The sequence below is a fragment of the Garra rufa genome, chromosome 18 (genome assembly GCF_049309525.1).
Source record: "Garra rufa chromosome 18, GarRuf1.0, whole genome shotgun sequence".
NCBI lineage: Eukaryota > Metazoa > Chordata > Actinopteri > Cypriniformes > Cyprinidae > Garra > Garra rufa.
This window is the reverse complement of record NC_133378.1, coordinates 25,748,496-25,770,215: the sequence shown is the minus strand read 5'-3', so window position 1 is coordinate 25,770,215 and position 21,720 is coordinate 25,748,496. Positions and strand designations below refer to the sequence as shown.

Here is a 21,720-nt window from a genome sequence, read left to right as displayed (position 1 = left end):
CTTCTCCTGTGTATTTCGATTTAAAAAGGAAGAGTAGGGCGAAAAATCAAATTTTCTCATCCAACTTCAAAATCGTCTGACATTTGTTGTTTTTGTAAAGGGCGTTTGACTTTCTTTGCACGTTCGCTTTGTGAACACTGGGTCGGTTCTTCCATCTACGTCACACATGCATGTTCATGTAATGCATAAGGTCAAGCTAGTACAAGATGAGCATTTGTGGTTAAAAAGTATATTCATTTTATTTATTTTTTTTGTTTTTTTTTAGCCAGATAAAACCCTTGATCCTCAGCTGGAATTGTGTAGAGCTATTTGAAACTGCAGTTTGGACCTTCAACTCGTTGGTCCCTGTTGAAGTCCCCTATATGGAGAAAAATCCTGGTTATGCTGATGATGATAATTGTCTGTTCTCTGCATTTACTATAAAATTTTATTTGTAATTACAAAGGAACTCCGTCTCCCTGTGAACCCAATGAGTTTAAGTGTCAGAATGGCCGTTGTGCCCTTAAACTGTGGCGTTGTGATGGGGATAATGACTGTCAAGACAACTCAGATGAGATGAACTGCCGTAAGTCAGACATGTTCGAAATATTATATTTGCAGTTCCGTTTGTTGCCACTAGAGGCACCAAAACTACACACTTCAATAAAACTCACGTTGCTAACAATTGATTCTTTTTCCTCGTTCCTTCAGCCACCAAAGGTCCAAGGGACACATGTGCCCCGGAGCAGTTTGTGTGTTTGTCTGACCGCGCATGCATTCCTGCCAGTTACCAGTGCGACGAGGAGCCGGACTGTGCCGACCGCTCTGATGAATATGGTTGTGGTAAGGCATTACAATCCAATTAATCTTTAACAAGTAAACAATGGTTGTCATGTCATTCCAAACACCATAACTCTTTTCTCTCCACTTTTCTTTCACTGTCACATTCACTTTGGCTTACTAACATGGTTCCTACTTCCAAATCCTGAAAATTGTATATTATTGGTCAGCAAAGAAAGATTCATATTTGCCAGCTTTTCTATAACATATATATTTCATCTCTCTTTAATCTCGTGCCTGTAGCTTATTTAACAGGCGGCTTTGGTGTTGTTTCTGCCAGCAGTGCCTCCGGCTCTGGTTGGCTAATCTCACTGAATGAATCTGCCAAATAAAACTTGTGCTGTCACAGGCTGCCAATTTAAAATCAAAGACTTGCTGCATATGTGTGTGTGGTTTCTTGTGTCCATATGTCTCTTTTACTGTTTTAGCATTCAGATGTGGATAGAAATTGATTTGTACAGTGAAATGATTATAATATATTCTCTTTTATTGTACCCAAGCACCTCCCACTGTGACAGTCCCGCCGGAAGAGTCCATCACGGCAGCGCGGGGGGATAGTGTGACCTTTACTTGTTCTGCCATTGGTGTGCCTGTTCCTATCATCACATGGCGTCTTAACTGGGGACACATACCAGCTAACAGCAGGTAGGTTGGGATGTAGTAAGCATTGTGGATTGAAAACGCTGAAATGATTAAGATGTCCACAATCTATAGTTGGGTTTCCACCCAAAGTTGCGAATTTATCTTTTGTGCAAAATTGAAATATCACATAAAACATTTGCGAATAAGCACTGTTTCCATCCAAGAAGTCAAAGAGAACTAAATTCTCACTTTCTGATAAACTGGCACTAAATATCTCTAAGAAAAACATCACCATCACTCATTACCATCACTCATTTGTTATGCGATGCTTGAAAATGCCCAGAAAAACAGGGTAAACAAGTCATGTAGTCTATCATTCTCTTAAAGACTGAATAAATACAAACGAAGAGTACTTGTGGTTTTATCCATTCCTATTTTATTCCCAGAGCGCTCTTTGCTGAACTCTATAAATAGGTAAATTAGTAACTTCAGCACTAGTCTAAATGAAAACAGAGGGTAATGCTTCATGTACTTAATAAGAAACAGACTGTTGTTTTTTTTGGCAAACAGGTTGTGAACTCTCTTTTCCAATGATTGAATCTCAAAGAAGATTGCCTTCTGATGTTGGTTCTTTGCCATTATTATTTGTCATAATAATAATTGGACATTATTAATATGTAACCAAAGAGCTGTATTTAATTTGCCCCTCAGCATGTGCTTTCCTTCTGTATCTTCATTTCTAGGCTATTGTAAGTTTTTTTTTTTTTTTCTGTCAGATGTGATTTTTTTATTTATTTTTTTTATTTTAATGTAAAGTTTTTGTATTTGGACTTTCATAATCATAATTCATAATTTCTAAAAATAAATTCAATAAGCTCACAATTCTGAGATAAAAACTGGCAATTTTACTTTTTTCTCACAATTCTGACTTTTTTTCAGAATTCTGAGATATCAATTTGCAATTGCGAGTTATAAATTCCAATTTTGAGGGGGAAAGAACTGACATGTTCTCAGAATTTATTTTATTTCTTTACTAGATTTTTCTACATTAACTAATAACTGTACAGATAGCTATGGAATCCCGTTTCTGCCACGGAATAAAAATGTAAAAAAAAATATACATAATTGTGACTTTTTGTCTTGCAATTCTGACTTTTTTTTCGTAGAATTGTAAGATATAAACTCCCAGTTGCATGTTCTAAAGTCAGAATTGTAAGATATAAACTCACAATTCTGAGATATAAACTCGCAATTGTGAGAGAAAAAGTCAGAATTGCGAGAAAAACTTTTTTCTCGTAATTGCTTTGTATCTCGCGATTCTAACTTTTTCTTACAATTCTGACTCCTCTTACAATTCTGACGCAATTCAATTTAGAATTGTGAGATATAAACTCACAATTGTGAGTTATAAATTCTAATTTTGAGGGGGAAAAACCTGAAATTTTCTCAGAATTGAGAGTTTATATCTCACAATTCTTACTTTTTCTTACAATTTTGACTCACAATTCTGAAGCAAATTCAATGTAGAATTGTGAGATATAAACTCACAATTGCAAGTTATAAATTCCAATTTTGAGGGGGAAAAAACTAACGTTTTCTCAGAATTGCGAGTTTATATCACTCAATTCTGAGAAAAACTTTTTCTCATATTTGCTTTGTTGTCTCTCACAATTCTGACGCAATTCAATTTAGAATGGTGAGATATAAACTCACAATTGCGAGTTATAAATTCAAATTTTTAGTGGACAAACAATAACAGAATAAAAAAGTCAGAATTGCGAGATGTAAACTTGCAATTGAGAGTAAAAAAAGTCATAATTGTGAGATAAAATTTCCAATCACCTTTTTTAATGTTTTAATCAGTGGCAGAAATGGGCTTCAATAGATAGCAGACCCATTTGTCACAAGTTACATTTCCGCAAGGCTATTATTTCAGTTAACAAAATCCCAACTAATTACACAGATAAAACAGTAAAATTAAATACCCAGCAAGAAAACACACACACACACACACACACACACACACACACACACACACACACAAACACACTATATGTAATTCATTAATTAATATTAAAATAATAAATGAAAATAATCTGAGTAGGCTACCGAGTCATGAGCATGAATAAGCATTTGAACTAGTGATCGAATTTGTTAATTTTATTGTAATTAATATGAATTAAATTAACAAATTAAACAAACATTATTGACTTTTAAAGAAATGGGTCTCAGCTCTAATTTCAACATTATTCTTTTGACAGAATCACAATGACCAGTGAGAACGGACGAGGAACGCTCACCATCCGTGACGTGAAGGAAGGTGACCAGGGTGCGTACACCTGTGAGGCCATCAACGCTAAAGGCCTAGTGTTTGCCATTCCTGATGGGGTCCTCAGCCTGTCTCAAAGACCAAACCCAGGTACTGCACCAGTTCCATATGGTGTGAACACCTTTGGATTTCTGTGTGTTCTGTATTACATGTTTGTTCTCGTCTGATACTTTCTTTTCCAAAGAGACCATGGATGTCATCTTTTATTTGGGAGACACAGGTTATCCTGCTGTTCTTTGACCTCATGTTGTAACATTGCTCTCATGACTGTGAGGCAGCTCAAACCTGACGGTGGTGGTCTTACCATCCTTTGTCTTTTTCAATGTTGTTCTCGTCCAGTTGTGTCATCCTCTCTGTACACGTTAGCAGGTAACTGCCGTGATGGACAATTTAGCGTGGGAGATCACTGCATGCCATGCTTCTGTTTTGGCATCACAAAGAACTGCCAGAGCACCGGACGCTACCGCAACCAAATCGTACTGCGCTTCACAGAGGAGGACGACTTCAAAGGTATTTTTTTTAACACAACAGTTTATTGAACGTTTAGACGTAGTATATAAACAATCTGAAAATAAGATGCAGTAGGCTTTATACAAACTATACACTGGGATCGAAAATATCTTTCTTTTTTTTTAATCCACAGGAGTCAATGTGTCACTTCCAAGCCGTCCAAGCACTCCACCACATCTCTCTACCACTCAGATGTTAATCAATCCAGAGAGTGAGGAGTTCCAGCTAGTGGATCTGTCTCGTCGTTTCCTCGATCAAGACACCTATTGGACTCTGCCTCGCCAGTTCCTGGGCAACAAGGTTTCTCTCCAGACCACAATACTCAATACATCCTGTTTTCTATCTTCTCCCTATCATTTGCTGTCTTTTCTCTCACTGAGAATATTCAAATGCAGTAGCTTGATTGTCTTGGGAAGCATGAGTGAAATATGCATTGGAGCTCTTCAGCATTTTGGTATTCTGGACACTTTGTCTGTGTTGTACAGGTTGACTCGTATGGAGGCTATCTGAGGTTTAAGGTGAGTTACTCACTGCAGCGAGGTGGATCAGAACCAAAGGAGAAACCTGATGTTGTGCTGAGCGGCAACGGACAGAAGTTTATTTACCGTAGAGGCGACCCCACTTTACCAGACACAATCAACCAAAGAGAGATCAAGTTTACAGAGGTGAGCCACATGTTTGAAATGATTAAATATCTGAAATATACACTGCTGTTCAAAAGTCTAGGATCAGTAAAATCTTTAATGTTTTTTCTTAGTTTCTTATGCTTGTCAAAGTTTAAATTATTTGACTAAAAATACAGAAAAAAGTCATATTGTGAATATTATTGCAATTTAATTTTTTTTTTTTTGAATATACTTTTTTAGGAATCTTTGATTAATTAAAAGTTAAAAAGAACAATATATTTATAACTTCTAGTCTTTACTATCAGTTTTTATCAATTTTACATATTCTTGATTAATAAAAATATTAATTTATTTCAGAGAAAGAAAGAAAAAATGACTGACCCCAAACTTTAAATCCGGTGTATATTGTTAGAAAAGATTTCTATTTTAAATAAATGCTGTTCTTTTTAATGTTTTATTCATCAAAGAATCCTAAAAAAAGTATCACAGATGCTAAAAGAATATTAAGCAGCACAACTGTTTCCAACATTGATAATAAATCAGCATATTAGAATGATTTCTGAAGGGTCATGTGACACTGAAGACTGGAGTAATGATGCTGAAAATTCAGCTTTGCATCACAGGAATACATTTGTATTTTAAAGAATATTAGTATAGAAAACCACTGTTTTAAATTGCAATAATAATTCACAATATGATGTTTTTTTTCTGTGTTTTTAATCAAATAAATGCAGTCTTGATGAGCAGAAAAGTCTTGTTTAAAAAGCATTACAAATCTTAATGATTCCAAACTTTTGAACAGCAGAGTATTTTTATTAAATTTATTAAAAAAAAATGAATAAAATAAAAATAAAAATAAAAAATGTGCTGACCCCAGACCAGATTATTGAATAGTAGTGTGCATATATAACTTTTAATCAAAAGTTTTCGATACGCATGTTAAGAATTGCAAAAAATTAATTGGTGTACGACTGACATATTACCAATTACTGAATGAACAATAAACAATACATTTATTACAGTATTTATTCATCTTTGTTAATGTTGGTTAATGAAAAGTCGTTCTTTGTTAGTTCATGTTAGTTCACAGTGCATTAACTAATGTTAACAAGCACAAATTTGATTTTAATAATTCATTAGTAAATGTTGAAATGAACATGAACTAACATTAATCAATGATGTAGAAGTATTGTTCATTCTTAGTTCATGTTAACTAAAGTAGTTAAGTAATGTTAACTAATAAACCTTATTGTAAAGTGTTACTAACTATATTAATATCATATACCCAAAATCATTAAAATAGTGATTCTCAAATGTTATTTTTGTTTTAAAAAGTTCTGAAGCAGCGTTGCTTGTTAGTGTTATGTGAGGTGATTCACTTCTCTGTCTCTGTGTGTCAGGAAAACTGGCAGCACTCCTCAGGGCGAGCAGTAACTCGTGATGACCTCATGATGACCTTGGCCAGTTTGGAGAGCATCCACATTCGCACCATTTATGACAACCGCATGGCCAGCGTGGGCCTGAGTGACATCAGCATGGATACAACAACCAAAGAGTTCACCCTGCAGGAGAACCCAAGAGATGTGGAGGAGTGCAGGTTAGTGTGCCTTTAAATCAACAGATAGGATTACAGGCCTGTCAGAACACATACAACTCCTCTCAAATCACCTCTCACAGTGCTGTGAACTCACGTTCCTCTGAATAAAAATGATTACACCCCATGTTTTTGGCCAAAAACTTCCCACATTCTATTTCTGTTTGCAATTTTGTATGTTCTTTGGACACTAAGAGCAACTAAGAGTAAGCCAAATGTTTTTAGTAAAGTCCTATTTTTTTAAATCCAGATATTGATTTTTTTTTTTTTTTAGCTGTTACTGAATTTAAAGAATTCTGTGTGAAAGTGTTAACCTGTATAAATTGTTGATCGCACACAGATGTCCTGCTGGGTATTCAGGCTTGTCTTGTGAGACCTGCTCCCCTGGTTTCGAGCGGGTACCTGGACCCTACTTGGGCATCTGCGCTGGCTGCAACTGCAATGGTCATGCCAGTGCCTGTGACCCTATTAGTGGACACTGTCTGGTAAGGATAAGTGTTTCTATATTTCTATGCATTATAAATATGTAGATAACTAATACACTGCATCGGTTAGTCCAGGGGTTTTCAAACCTGTCCTGGAGCCTCCCCTGCCCTGCACATTTTGTATGTCTCCCTTATTAGGCACACCCAATTCAGGTCTTGCAGTCTCTACTAATGAGCTGATGATTTGAATCAGGTGTATTAGATGAGAGAGACAAGCAAAATGTGCAGGGCAGGGGAGGCTCCAGGACAGGTTTGAAAACCCCTGGGTTAGTAGATTACTGTATGCCACACTCTAAAGTGTAAATGTCCTGTAACAGAGTTGTCAGCACAACACAGAAGGACCTCAGTGTGACAAATGCAAGCCTGGCTACTTTGGTGACCCAAGTCGAGGGCGATACGATGACTGCAAACCCTGTCCTTGTCCATACACAGAGACGTCTCGGCGGTATATGATTATATATTGTTATTATCATAGTAATAATACATTTTTTTGAATGGAAGTTTGATTAAAACAACTTGGTGAAGTGTTAAACTGGTCTGTTGATTTGTTCAAAGGTTTTCTGATACTTGCTTCCTGGACCATGACAACCTGGCAACATGTGACGCCTGCAGACCTGGTTACACTGGACGACGTTGTGAGAAGTAATGGAGCAGCTCTTTTGCATACACGGTTGAAGTCAAAAGTTTACATACACCTTGCAGAATCTGCAAAATGTTAATTATTTTACCAAAATAAAATCGATCATACAAAATGCATGTTATTTTTTATTCAGTACTAACCTGAATAAGGATTTTCACATAAAAGATGTTTACATATAGACCAGAAGAGCAAATATTAGTGCAAAAATGACCCTGTTCAAAAGTTTTCATAAACTTAATTCTTAATACTGTGTTGTTACCTGAATGTTCCACAGCTGTTTTTTTTTCTTCAATGATACTTGTTTATGAATTCCTTGTTTGTCCTGAACAGTTAAACTGCCCACTGTTCTTCAGAAAAATCCCACAAATTCTTAGGTTTTTCAGCATTTCTGTGGATTTGAGCCGTTTCCAACAATGACTGTATGATTTTGAGATCCATCTTTTCACACTGAGGACAACTGAGGGACTCATATGCAACTATTACAGAAGGTTTTTGAATTTAAAGATCAGGGTAAATTTAACTTATTTTGTCCTCTGGAAAACATGTAAGTGTCTTTTGTAGCTTCAGTGCTAAAGTGTTAAATGAAAAAATATGTTCAAAAGTTTACACCCCCAGTTCTTAATGCATAGTTTTTTTCTTTCTTGAGCTTCAGAGAGTGTTGAAAAGTCCCTCAGTGTGAAAAGATGCGTCTCAAAATCATACAGTCATTTTTGGAAAGGGTTCAAATACACAAAAATGCTGGAAAACCAAAGACTTTGTAGGACCTGAAGGATTTTTCTGAAGAACATTGGGCAATTTAACTGAACAACTAAAAAAAAAAAAAAAACACATAATTCAGGTAGCATCAGTATTTGAAAACAAGTGAACGGGGGCATTTTTATAAATTCAACTATTATTTTCTCTTGTGGACTATATGTCAACGTCTTTCATGTGAAATATATTATCCAGGTCAGTACTAAATAAAAAATAACATGCATTTAGTTTGATCCTTCTTATTTTGGTAAAATAATTACCATTTGGCACATCCTGCAAGGTGTATGTAAACTTTTGACCTCAACTGTACCTGTTTTAACACACATTTTGTGGTGCTGAGTGCATACAAACACAAAATATGTCATCATCTGTGTATTTTTTTTTTGACACAGATGTGCTCCTGGATATGTCGGCAACCCTCTTCAGCCCAACGGCAAATGTGTCCCTGCTGCTAGCCGTGAGCATGTTTCCTTTACTTTTGTTTACAGTTGTGGTAGTAAATGATTTATTAGATTTATATTACTTGCCGTAAGCTATTTCTTTTCTTGGAATTTCTGCCTTATTTTACCCTGAAGGTCAAGTGAAGCTTTAGATAATGGTTAACCCTCAGTGCACTGTATGCTGGAATCCCAGCTGTTTGTGACCAGGATGTTCAAAGCGTTCTAGGTGTAATTGTTCTTATCCTTGTTCAGCGATTACCAAGTGTGATAACAGAGGAACCATCAATCCCATCAGCAAACCATGCTATTGCAAGGTATTAAATTGCATTACATAAGTTCTTTGTTTTTTAATACACTACCCTTACTCACCCTCATGTCGTTCCAAACCCGTAAGACCTTCATTCATCTTTGGAATACAAATTAAGATATTTTTGATGAAATCAAATCCTTTTTATAAAAAGAATTTTAATGTTTGAATATTCAGACACTGCTTGATCTTCTGTTTTGCAGGCCAATGTGGTTGGTGCTCTTTGCGATGAGTGTAAGAATGGCGCTTTTAATTTGGCAGCTGATAATCCCGAAGGTTGCTTGCAGTGTTTCTGTATGGGAGTTACTAAACAGTGTGCCAGTTCAACCTGGAGCAGAGATCAGGTAACCACATCCTCTAATGTTGTCATAGTTGTACCTTTAAAGCGGACATCAGATGCGAAATTCACTTTTACATAGTGTTTGCATATAAATGTCTTAGCAGTGTTTGGACACACGTTTTTTTTAAATCCGCAAAAAAAACCTAAATGGTCTCAATTATCAAGCCGTTTGGATTTTCTGACTAGTATGATGTCATACTGCTCAGGTCCCGCCCACGACCTCTGACAAACTGTCCTATATTAGCTTATTTCTGCCATTTTCTCCTTGCAGGTGTTTTGTAGTTGGATGTAAAAGTGAACATAAGAGTGTTTATTTTCTCCTGACATCGAGCCTCTGAGGGCGCAGTGGATTAGTTTTGTTTTGATGGTAACGCGCCACTGAATGCACAAAAAATGGAAGAGAGGGGCGGGGTGAACAAGTAGCTTATTATCATTTAAAGAGCCATGCATCGAAACAGCTCGCTGTGAACAGAGCTGTTTTTGACAAGGTGAAAGGTCTTGTTTTACATGACCATTAAGGAATTTTAACCTAAGTATGTTGCAGACATTTCACAAAGACCCTAAAGAATCATACCAACTTGTGTAAAATGGCCATCTGATGTCCTCTTTAAGTAATTTAAAATATGTTTTAATGTTTTTTACATATTTGTTGGTTAATCTTAAGGTGCGAGGTGGTGTCAACGGCCAGCTCTTCACCCTTTCCAATGCAGCAAACACTAGGACCATCTCTGAGGGCATCACCCAGAGAGCCAGTGCAGAGGTGGTCTACCGATCCTTCGCCAGTATCCCTAATGATATCTACTACTGGGTCCTGCCTCAGAGTTTTAGAGGGGACAAGGTGAGAACATGCTATGCGATGCAATGCCATATTTACAATTTGACCTTTGGTGGGTAATATAGCACATGTCATTGTGGTGTTTTCAAAACATGTTTTGTGTCCTGTGTAAAGGTCACAGCATATGGCGGAGAACTGCAGTACAGGATGCGTTATGAGCCGCAGGCCCGTTCGCTAGTGATTGATGGACGACCGGATGTGGTTCTCCAAGGCAATGGCATCTTCCTGGAGCATTATTCACAGATCAAACCACTTCCTAGAGTACCAGCCACCATCACTGTGTCTTTTAGAGAGGTGTGTTCCAAAGATGTTTTTGTTTAGTTTTTTTATCTTCTTTTTATTAGGCATTTGGTCCAAAGCTGAATTTTTCATATAAATAAATTTTTTTTGGTGCTGTATTTTATAATGTATGAATTATTATAATATTAATATATAATAATAAAAATACAAAAAATTGTTTATATTTCTAAAGTAAATTTTATATTTAAAATAAATTAATATGTAGTTATCTTAATCATAATGCATTTATTCACTATAAATATTGCATTATATATATATATATATATATATAATCCCTTTGTATTACATTTGTATTGTATACATTTCATATATCAAATAAATTAATTGACCATCCTAATAATAATACATTTATATTTCAAATAGATTTTGTATTAATATAAATATAATAATATAAATATAAATGAATAATAGTTATACAAGTAATAATATGTTTTAATAATACATTTTTCATTGATAAATTTGTATTTATATACAGTTTTTATTTTTACCACTACTACTGCTATAATAATAATAATAATAATAATAATAATAATAATAATAATAATTTGTTAATGTTTATAAAAGTAAATAAGAGTATAAAAGTTTATTCACTATAAAATATTGCATTTTAACTAAATATTAATAATAATAGATTTGTTTATATTTATAAGTGAATTAAATGTATACATTTTATTTTAAATAATATTAATTATTATTTTATTATTATTATTATTAATAATAATTATTATTTTTTATATTCATATAAATACATTTAATATTTCAAATTAATTGGTTATCTTAATTATAATAAATTTATATTTATATTTAAAGAAATAAAATATATTTTTTAATTAATAAATATTATACAAGTAATAATTTCTTAATTTTTTTAATAATAATAGTAATAGTAACTTTTTTATTTATACATTTTTATTTATATACATTTTTTTATACCACTACTGCTGCTAGTAGTAGTAGTAGTAGTAGTAGTAGTAGTAGTAGTAGTAGTAGTAGTAGTAGTAGTAATAATAATAATAATAATAATAATAATAACAATAACAACAAAAAGCTTTTTTATATACTATTATTATTATTCATTTGTTTATATTCATCATCTCATTCATAATGCATTTATATTTCAAAAACATTTTTGTATTTTAAATGAATAATAATTATACAAGAAATAATCTTTTCATTTTTTAATAATAATAATAATTAAATGTTGTTTCTGTACATTTTATATCGCAAATTAAGTCATCAAATCTTAATCATAATGCATTTATATTTTAAATAAATGTTGTATTTTAAATGAATGATAATTATACAAGTAATAATAATTTCTTTCATTTATAAAAATAATAAAAATGGATCTAGCTTGATTTGCTCTATGAATTTTCATTGCCTGTAATCCCCACAGTCTGCATGGAGACGTTCTGATGGGCAGCCATGTACTAGAGAACACCTGCTGATGGCTTTGGCAGAAATCAACGTCTTTATGATCAGAGCTACTTATGCAGACAACATGGCTGAGAGCAGGTAATTTAGCACTTTTATTATACACTGACTACTGACATCCTTTATATATATATATATATATATATATATATATATATACAGTCGTGGCCAAAAGTTTTGAGAATTACATAAATATTGGAAATTGGAAAAGTTGCTGCTTAAGTTTTTATAATAGCAGTTTGCATATACTCCAGAATGTTATGAAGAGTGATCAGATGAATTGCATACTCCTTCTTTGCCATGAAAATTAACTTAATCCCGAAAAAAACTTTCCACTGCATTGTTAAGAAGGCTTCAGGGCGTCCAAGAAAGTCCAGCAAGCGCCAGGATCGTCTCCTAAAGAGAATTCAGCTGCGGGATCGGAGTGCCACCAGTGCAGAGCTTGCTCAGGAACGGCAGCAGGCAGGTGTGAGCGCATCTGCACGCACAGTGAGGCCAAGACTTTTGGAAGATGGCCTGGTGTCAAGAAGGGCAGCAAAGAAGCCACTTCTCTCCAAAAAAAACATCAGGGACAGATTGATCTTCTGCAAAAAGTATGGCGAATGGACTGCTGGGGACTGGGGCAAAGTCATATTCTCCGATGAAGCCTCTTTCCGATTGTTTGGGGCATCTGGAAAAAGGCTTGTCCGGAGAAGAAAAGGTGAGCGCTACCATCAGTCCTGTGTCATGCCAACAGTAAAGCATCCTGAGACCATTCATGTGTGGGGTTGCTTCTCATCCAAGGGAGTGGGCTCACTCACAATTTTGCCCAAAAACACAGCCATGAATAAAGAATTGGTACCAAAACACCCTCCAACAGCAACTTCTTCCAACAATCCAACAACAGTTTGGTGAAGAACAATGCATTTTCCAGCACGATGGAGCACCGTGCCATAAGGCAAAAGTGATAACTAAGTGGCTCGGGGACCAAAACGTTGAAATTTTGGGTCCATGGCCTAGAAACTCCCCAGATCTTAATCCCATTGAGAACAATCCTCAAGAGGCGGGTGGACAAACAAAAACCCACTAATTCTGACAAACTCCAAGAAGTGATTATGAAAGAATGGGTTGCTATCAGTCAGGATTTGGCCCAGAAGTTGATTGAGAGCATGCCCAGTCGAATTGCAGAGGTCCTGAAAAAGAAGGGACAACACTGCAAATACTGACTCTTTGCATAAATGTCATGCAATTGTCGATAAAAGCCTTTGAAACGTATGAAGTGCTTGTAATTATATTTCAGTACATCACAGAAACAACTGAAACAAAGATCTAAAAGCAGTTGAGCAGCAAACTTTGTGAAAACTAATATTTGTGTCATTCTCAAAACCTTTGGCCACGACTGTACATCCTCTGGATGCCATCACATTATCCTGTTATAGTAGGTTCCTATCTGTCATTTAACTGATTTTGTGAACAGGAATAGTGTTAAATCTCAATCTCTCCTGTTTAGTGTGTCCAATATACAAATGGACATCGCAGTGCCCCACTCTACAGGAAATGATAGGGCTCTGGAGGTGGAGGAGTGTGCCTGCCCTCAAGGATACACTGGACCTTCTTGCCAGGTATATTACATCTTCAAATAGCAACATTCATTCAGAATGAACTTGAATTTCAGGCTGTCTGAGCCTTCCCCTTAAGCAGAGGTTCTGCCTGTCAAGGCTTTTATTTATTTTTTTTATTTCTAAATGGAAGTTCTTAGCAAATCATGGAACATTTTTAGCTGTAAAGCTCTATGTCAATAAACAGAATGGATGCAGAGATTCATAGCTTCAGCATAGACTGCTATGAGCCCAGCCACCTCTGACTCACCCATTGTTTGCAGGACTGTGATGTCGGCTACACCCGTACACCTGGACTTTATCTTGGCACATGTGAGAAGTGTGACTGCCACGGGCATGCCAGCGGTTGTGACTCAGAGACTGGAGATTGCTTGGTGAGTTAACCTTTCCATTGCAGTGATTATGCTGTTCCTGGATGACTTAAGGAGATTTGTGGGGAGTAGGGATTCACAAGGCAATATGTATTTGAAATCAACTAGTCAGTCAGTTGCATTTATTGTAATCCAATATCTGACTAGTTGACCACTGATCTATGATGCCATCTATTTGAACAAGATCTCTGGCAGAAAAATAGGCCCACAACAATAAAGATACAGCAGTATATTTTATTGTACACATGGGTTACATTTTTATCCCTGTGTGCACCAAACCCATTTTGAGTGTTTGCTGCTAAAAAGCTCATTTTTTTTTAGTTTCATATGACTATAGAACCCAGTCCTGTTTCAGTAGTTCCAGTAGTGTCTAACAAATGAATATGACATTTTTTTATGAAATATCAAATGCATAAACAATGCAGAATTATTTTCACAGCTTCTTTGATCATATTTACCAAGGGTATGAATAATTTTGAGCACAACTGTATATGTATATATATATATATATATATATATATATATATATATATAAATAAAAATGTATATAAATGTCGGAAATAGGTCATCTTCACTAGGAATCTGGATTGACTGATCAAGCTTTCCCTTCTGTTTTAGAATTGCCTGCATAACACAGTTGGACGCCGTTGTGAAAATTGCCTCCCTGGTTTCTATGGAAATCCAAAGTCTGGTGATCCACAGGCATGCAGACCCTGTCCTTGTCTGGGACACTCCAGTAGCCAGTGAGTTTCCCTTTCTCTATTAACTTCATCAAAGAAGTTATAAAGAGGTTACTCAATAATTCGTATTCATCCAATTCAATACTTTTCTTCTTCCGAAGGCCTTCATCTTGTTACATGGACTCAGATGGACAGCCCACATGTCAATGTCCTGCTGGTTACACTGGAAGACGCTGTGAAAGGTAAGTGTCTATGGTCCAATGAGAGGGTAAAAACCTCCCATTTAGTACGCTAGCAAAGCTGGGCTGGCCAAACTGGTGACGGAGGTGATTGGCATTCCTTTATCTACTGCCAGAAAGCATGTGTCTGTTGCTTTCCAGCATCTTCTCAGCCATTTTTGATTGAATGACATTTGTCCAGTGGTATGGGAGAAGCAAGTCTTGAATCAGTGCCACCCATACCAAGATGTCAATGTCTGAAGGCTTTTGTTTTGGAGGAGAAGTTTATATATGGAAGCATTGGTGCTTAAAGTACTCATGGTACGGTACATCTGAAATCTGTACCTTTTTCAAGCATTAAGGTTTTACTTCTCTACTGTGAGAGTAAAGTTCCTTCTTACTGTCTGCAAGGCTGAAATCTCTTTTTGAAGGTGTTGAATAATTAGTTGCATAATGTCACTTGTTTTAATGCTTTGTAAAGCTCTTTGAGCAACTTTTTCTTATTTCAAACTCTTCTTCTAGACATCTGTGGGTCTCTAGAGTTGTTTATGCTTCCCATACCGAAGCATAAACAAGTTGATGACATGGATTTCGGATCCTTGTCACTTGCTCAGAGTGCAAAAGCTTTCGGGTGTCTGGGATAAAAAAAAACGAATGGCTTGTATTTTTAAGAAAAATTGGTTTCAACGTGCCTTGTCCTTATCATGGCTCTCAGCATTTCCAACTGTGGAGACTTCTACCTTGAAGGTTCAAAAGGTTTCCTCCCCCCTACATGTGATGATGCTTTCTACCTCAGCCCTGGGAAGAAGCAAGTTCTGGATACAACTGACCATAACATTGATGAAAACTTTGACAGTAGCTTTTCAGGACCTGAAAGAACTACAAGATCTTTGCTGTCAACAACTATACGTAGGACTCGTGGGCCCCCACGTTATACACCAAGTCCTGAGGCACGACAGCAGAGCTTCCAGCTGCATTTGAGGAAGCACACAAATCGCTTCAACCAGCGCCTCAGCATGCTTGAGAGCAACACGTTGGACATGAAAGACAGCCTCGAGAACATGAGGAAGCAGCACAGTCACTTTAGCTCTCAACTGGAAACCCTAGCCAGGGTTTTGTCTCCAAATAACCGTAAAGACAGAATCAATGAGTTGGCCAACAAATACACAGACATTAAAACAAGATTAAGTAAACTAGAAGACAAACTTGAGATATTAATCGATGCTTCACCGCCCTAGCAGAAGAGATAGACAAAGTCAAACGTGCTCGCCATGTGGCACGTCCATCGCAGGATCGTAGAGCAACCGCTGTGGTTGCTATCACCTCGATTCCAGCCTTGACTACACCTTGGACTACTCGCATGCCTACCAGTGGATTTAAGAGGAGAACCGTTATTCCCAAAACCCTGCCAACTCCTCGTATCTCCACGACTATCTTTGTGCAAGATCGGCGTTCCAAGATGAGTGAAAGTTCATCCAAGAGGCAAGCAAAGTTCTCAACTAAAAGGATCCAACCAATATCAACGAGAAGAGACATTGAAACCAATTTCACATCAAAGACAGGCAACAGATATCATAGTAAATCTTCTAGGATTTCAACAGTTCCCAAGGGTGGTGTCAGCCATCCTCTTTCTACATCCTCTGAAAGGCTTTCAACCTTGGTCACCTCCAATGAAACACAACAGAATCAACAAAAAAGAAAGACACCAACTGACATTTCTCTCAGACAAAATATAACTTCTCAAAAACCCCACAAAAGTTGGTACAAAAGTAAATGGTAAGTCTCTAAGGAAACATACAAAGCCGCAAGTAAAAGAAGAATCCACAGCTAAATTTCAGATTCCTCCTCCATTGCATACAAAACTCCCTCAAGTCGAAGGATCAGCAAAATCTTCAAAGTCATCAAGCAAACCACAAAAAGAGGCACATATTCCTTCAAAAAAATCATCTGAATCTATGAAAACACACAGAAATGATTTGGTGGTAAGGCTGTCCAAAACAGACACAAACATCAGTAAACCTTCTCACAATGTTCAAACAAAGAGAAGACATTCTAAGACTAAGTCCTCCAAGCAAAATCAGTTAGTTTCTTCTCATGAAGCAAGGGGTGCATCTGATTTACGGTCCAACCAACCTAAGGAGTCTACCGACATAAAGGCTTCTACTAAGTCAGCTGGCAAGAAAAGGTTACACTCCACTAAACCCAAAGTAAAAACGACTACTCCTAGAAAATCAGCTCGGAGCAACACATCTAAATTCATTAATGTTTTAGACATCTTAATGAATAACAACAGGGGCCAAAAAACATTGAAAAGATCCATGCTAAAACAAGACCAGAATCTTCATATTGTTCTTGGAAGGCTGGCAATTCCTATCAAAATCATGCCTGATTACTAAATATTATTTGGATTATTGTAAAGTTTACATTACCATGTTTTTTCCTATTTTAGCTCACATAGGAACTATAAATGCAAAATGTATTGAATGTTGAGGCTTGAGGTTTAAATACTATGATGCAAAAGCAGAGGTGGGTAGTAACAAATTACATTTACTTCGTTACATTTACTTGAGTACATTTTTGGGGTAACTAGTACTTTTAGAGTATATTTAAAGATAGGTACTTTTACTCTTACTCAAGTACATTTACCTTTACTTTGCAACATTTGATGGCGTTCCTCCGTTACTGTCCTCAGAAACGTGTGTTTGGAATTTTCATTTCATGTCTGATAAAAATGTGTTAATGCTGCTTTGTATACAGCTGTTACTACGGAAACCGTAATATTTCAGCGCTCCTAAAGCGCCCACTCGAGACAGAGAATGAATTTTTCATTTCCCCAAAATTTTTTTCAGCTGTTTTTGGTAGAAATGATTGCAATTATCGACCCATGTTTTTATGCAACAAACACAGAGTTGTAAATGTAAAAATTTAAGGTGCCTTCTAAAAATCTAAACAAGTACAGTAATATTTATGTTTTAAATAAATATAATAAATTATATACTCAATTTATCCCTTTTAATGTTATAAAGGATGAAATGCCATAGTGTAACATATTTTGTTTTTGTGTGAAACTATCTGAATTTTAAATTATGCCATCTTACAGCTTAATATTCTAATTTACATTGTCCAATCCCATTACTGTTTATTTTACTTTTCCAGATCTTAAAAATGGTAATGAATTGCTTTAAATTAATATTAAAAAATTCTGAAGATAAACTAAATGAAATAAATATAATGAAATAAAATTACTTCCTTGACATTTGTTTATATTTGTGTGTATGTGTGTATATATACATATCTATATCTATATCTATCTCTCTCTATCTCTCTCTCTCCCTCTCTCTCTCTCTCTCTCTCTCTCTCTCTCTCTCTCTCTCTCTCTCTCTCTCTCTCTCTCTCTCTCTATATATATATATATATATATACACACACACATATACATATACATATACACATATATATATATATATATATATATATATAATATATATATAGATATATAGATATATATATATGTGACCCTGGACCACAAAACCAGTCTTAAGTCGCTGGGGTTTGTTCGTAGCAATAGCCAAAAATACATTGCATGGGTCAAAATTTTTGATTTTTCTTTTATGCCAAAAATCATTGAGAAATTAAGTAAAGTTCATGTTCCATGAAGATTTTTTTGTAAAATTCCTACTGTAAACATATCAAAATGTAATTTTTGATTTGTAATATGCATTAAGAACCTAATTTGGACAACTTTAAAGGTGATTTTCTCAGTCTTTTTGATTTTTTTGCATCCTCAGATTTCTGATTTCAAATAGATGTATCTCAGTCAAATATTGTCCGATCCTAACAAACCATACATCAATAGAAAGCTTATTTATTGAGCTTTCAAAAGATGTATAAATCTCAGTTTTGTCAAATTTAACCTTATGACTGGTTTTGTGGTCCAGGGTCACATATATAGATAGATAGATAGATAGATAGATAGATAGATAGATAGATAGATATAGATATAGATATAGATATACAAATATAATGTTTTCAAGGAGAGGTGTGCAGAAGCTTTCCAAACAGTTTGAAATTCAGGGTCTTAACTTCATATCAATCAGATCAGAAGTAACTATTAACTAGCTACTTGAGTACTTTTTCCATCGGATACTTTTTTACTCTTACTCAAGTAACTATTAAGATGGTTACTTTTACTCATACTTGAGTAAATATTTCCATAAGTACTTGTACTTTTACTTGAGTACAGATTTTGGGTACTCTACCCACCTCTGTGCAAAAGTGGTATTACATATCATTGTAATTCTTGCCAAGAATGTTGTAAACCAAGCATGTTGCGCTTTGAATTTTTATTTAATCATCTGACCCATTCATGATGTTTTTTACCGGAATTATGGAAATAATGTTTTGATAATATTCTTGGTTGTACTGTTTATATTGTTTTATCTACTTGGTAATCAGACATTATGTTGTGTATCTTTATTTATCCACACTGCCTACTCATTTTACGTCTTGTGAACCTTGTGAACTCCATCAACATAGAACCTCAATTTGCCCAAATAAGGCAAAAGTTTTGTGGAAGAATTTGTGTATTGTATTGAATTGTATTGTACTGTATTAGTGTATAATGTATTAGTCTGGACTACCTTGGAACCTCGAGTTATAAGGTAAGACTTTTTGTCAAGTTCCTCAGCTTCTACAAGCTTGGGGATAAGGTGGTTTTACTTACTTGGACACTTAGATTGGGTCCTTCTGGTTGTCTTTGGCTTTGTTTATTTCAGTCTGTCTCTGTTTAGCAGAAGAGAAAAGAACTCGACATCTGTTGGATGTTGAGAGTGTAACTGGCTGTAATTTATCAATCTTCTAAACCTAGAAGCATGGTTTTATGCTAGGGATCTTCTGTTATATGTTATCTAATAGCTCTCTTGTGGTGGCCATTAAAAGATGCTAATGCTTAGGGGTTTGCTCTTTTGCTTTTCTTGTGGAATGCCAAATGTAAATCTGACAGTCAGTAACTGCTTGTACATGTACCAACATTTCATGTCATATGTTAAGCGTTTATGTTGGTTGTTTTCCAAAGTGTTTTCTTGCTATGCCATATCAAGATAGCCATTGTTTTCAAAGATTGCCTTGTTTTATGTACCTCCACAGCCCCAAGCTCCAGTAATGCTTCATTAACCAAACATGAAATGTCCATTTTAACTCGTATCATCAGCTTTAGCATTTTACATTACATACACCTTGCAGAATCTGCAAAATGTTAAATGTCTTACCAAAGTAAGAGGGATCATACAAATGCATGCTTTTTTTTTATTTAGTACTGACCTGAATAAGATTGTGGACTACATGTAAAATATGTTTACATGTAGTCCACAAGAAAAAAATATTTGTTGAATTTATAAAAATGACCCCGTTCAGAAGTTTACATACACTTGATTCGTAATACTTGCCCAGTTGCCCAGCTGCTCGCTGTTCTTTAGAAAAATCCTTCAGGTTCCACAAATTCTTTGGTTTTTCAACATTTCCAACAATGACTGTATGATTTTGAGATCCATATTTTTACACTAAGGACAACTGAAGGGACTCATATGCAACTATTACAGAAGTTTCAAACGCTCACTGATGCTCCAGAAGGAAAAACCATGCATTAAGAGCCAGGGGTGAAAACTTTTGAACAGAATGAAGATATTTTTCTTATTTTGTCTAAATATCTTTTTTTTTTTTTTAATTAGTACTGCTCTTCCGAGGCTACAGAAGATGCCTGCATGCTTCCCAGAAGACAAAATAAGTTAAATTTACCGCAATCTTCAAATTTAAAAAGTTTTCACCCTCTGGCTCTTAATGCTTTGTGTTTCCTTCTGGAGCATCATTGAGCGTTTGAACCTTCTGTAATTACAGACTACATGTAAATGTCTTTTATGTGTAATATCTTATTCATGCATTTTGTAAGATCACTCTTAATTTGATAAAATAATTTACATTTTGCAGATTCTGCAAGGTGTATGTAAACTTTTGACTTCAACTGTTCATGTCAAGTTTTCTATAGGATATCCCTTGTTAGGAATTACTTCTTCCCAACCCTTTTTTCCATCGAAAACCAATTATCTGTACACAAATCAAAAAGCCTCTATGTTAGCAATATTTGAATTTAAGACGCTCGATGCATTAATCATGTACTCAAAGAGGTGTGTCTCATAGACATAAATTGCTGTTAATGTTCATGGCAGGTCCTGTCATGTATCTGTTAATTCCTAATGTGGTTTTATTTTTACTGCATGACATTCTGAAACAGTTTTTCCAAGGTGTTGTCTATTTTTTTTCTCAGATGTGCCCCAGGATATACTGGCAATCCCCAACTTGGACAAAGATGCACTGCAGGCAGCAGTAATGGCGGTAAGACATAAGATAATGTTCTGAAACAATTATTCAATTAAATGAAAACTTTCTACTTTCTACATTCCGGTGTTACCAGTATTTTACATAATTAAATGTGTGTTTAAAACAAAATATGTTTGTAGATTGTTACCGCTGTGACCAAAGTGGTAGCGAAGGATGTAGCTCAACTGGAATCTGTCGCTGCAAGGTAAATTGTGTGTGTGTGTGTGTGTGTGTGTTATTTGCATTACATTTATAAAATCTAAAATCTAAAACATACTTGTTTGTACTCAGATGAACGTTGAGGGTTCAACATGTTCAACTTGCAAGCAAGGGACCTTCTACCTCAGTCCTGCTAACAAAGATGGCTGTCTGTCCTGCTTCTGCATGGGTGTCACCCAGCAGTGCTCCAGCTCCAGACACTATAGAGATGTGGTAAGCAGGCCTGATGACTTACACCAGTGCTTTTAATCAGTCTGTGTAGGCATAG

At 35.5% G+C, this 21,720-nt stretch overlaps 1 protein-coding gene across 1 annotated transcript in view; it reads left to right on the top strand.

Annotated features, from left to right (window-relative positions):
• The window catches only part of LOC141290585 (basement membrane-specific heparan sulfate proteoglycan core protein-like), a 98,942-nt gene that overhangs the window by 31,555 nt on the left and 45,667 nt on the right, over positions 1-21,720 (top strand). Inside the window, exons 10-33 of the mRNA XM_073822701.1 lie at positions 446-565; positions 691-822; positions 1,320-1,464; positions 3,663-3,820; positions 4,100-4,240; positions 4,374-4,540; positions 4,726-4,905; positions 6,267-6,463; positions 6,801-6,945; positions 7,263-7,390; positions 7,501-7,587; positions 8,731-8,795; positions 9,031-9,092; positions 9,289-9,429; positions 10,090-10,263; positions 10,375-10,554; positions 11,957-12,075; positions 13,484-13,595; positions 13,856-13,966; positions 14,582-14,706; positions 14,805-14,885; positions 21,181-21,248; positions 21,374-21,438; positions 21,525-21,665. Of these exons, the coding sequence (XP_073678802.1) occupies positions 446-565; positions 691-822; positions 1,320-1,464; positions 3,663-3,820; positions 4,100-4,240; positions 4,374-4,540; positions 4,726-4,905; positions 6,267-6,463; positions 6,801-6,945; positions 7,263-7,390; positions 7,501-7,587; positions 8,731-8,795; positions 9,031-9,092; positions 9,289-9,429; positions 10,090-10,263; positions 10,375-10,554; positions 11,957-12,075; positions 13,484-13,595; positions 13,856-13,966; positions 14,582-14,706; positions 14,805-14,885; positions 21,181-21,248; positions 21,374-21,438; positions 21,525-21,665 (3,044 nt within the window). The remainder of the gene's footprint in view (positions 1-445; positions 566-690; positions 823-1,319; positions 1,465-3,662; positions 3,821-4,099; positions 4,241-4,373; positions 4,541-4,725; positions 4,906-6,266; positions 6,464-6,800; positions 6,946-7,262; positions 7,391-7,500; positions 7,588-8,730; positions 8,796-9,030; positions 9,093-9,288; positions 9,430-10,089; positions 10,264-10,374; positions 10,555-11,956; positions 12,076-13,483; positions 13,596-13,855; positions 13,967-14,581; positions 14,707-14,804; positions 14,886-21,180; positions 21,249-21,373; positions 21,439-21,524; positions 21,666-21,720) is intronic.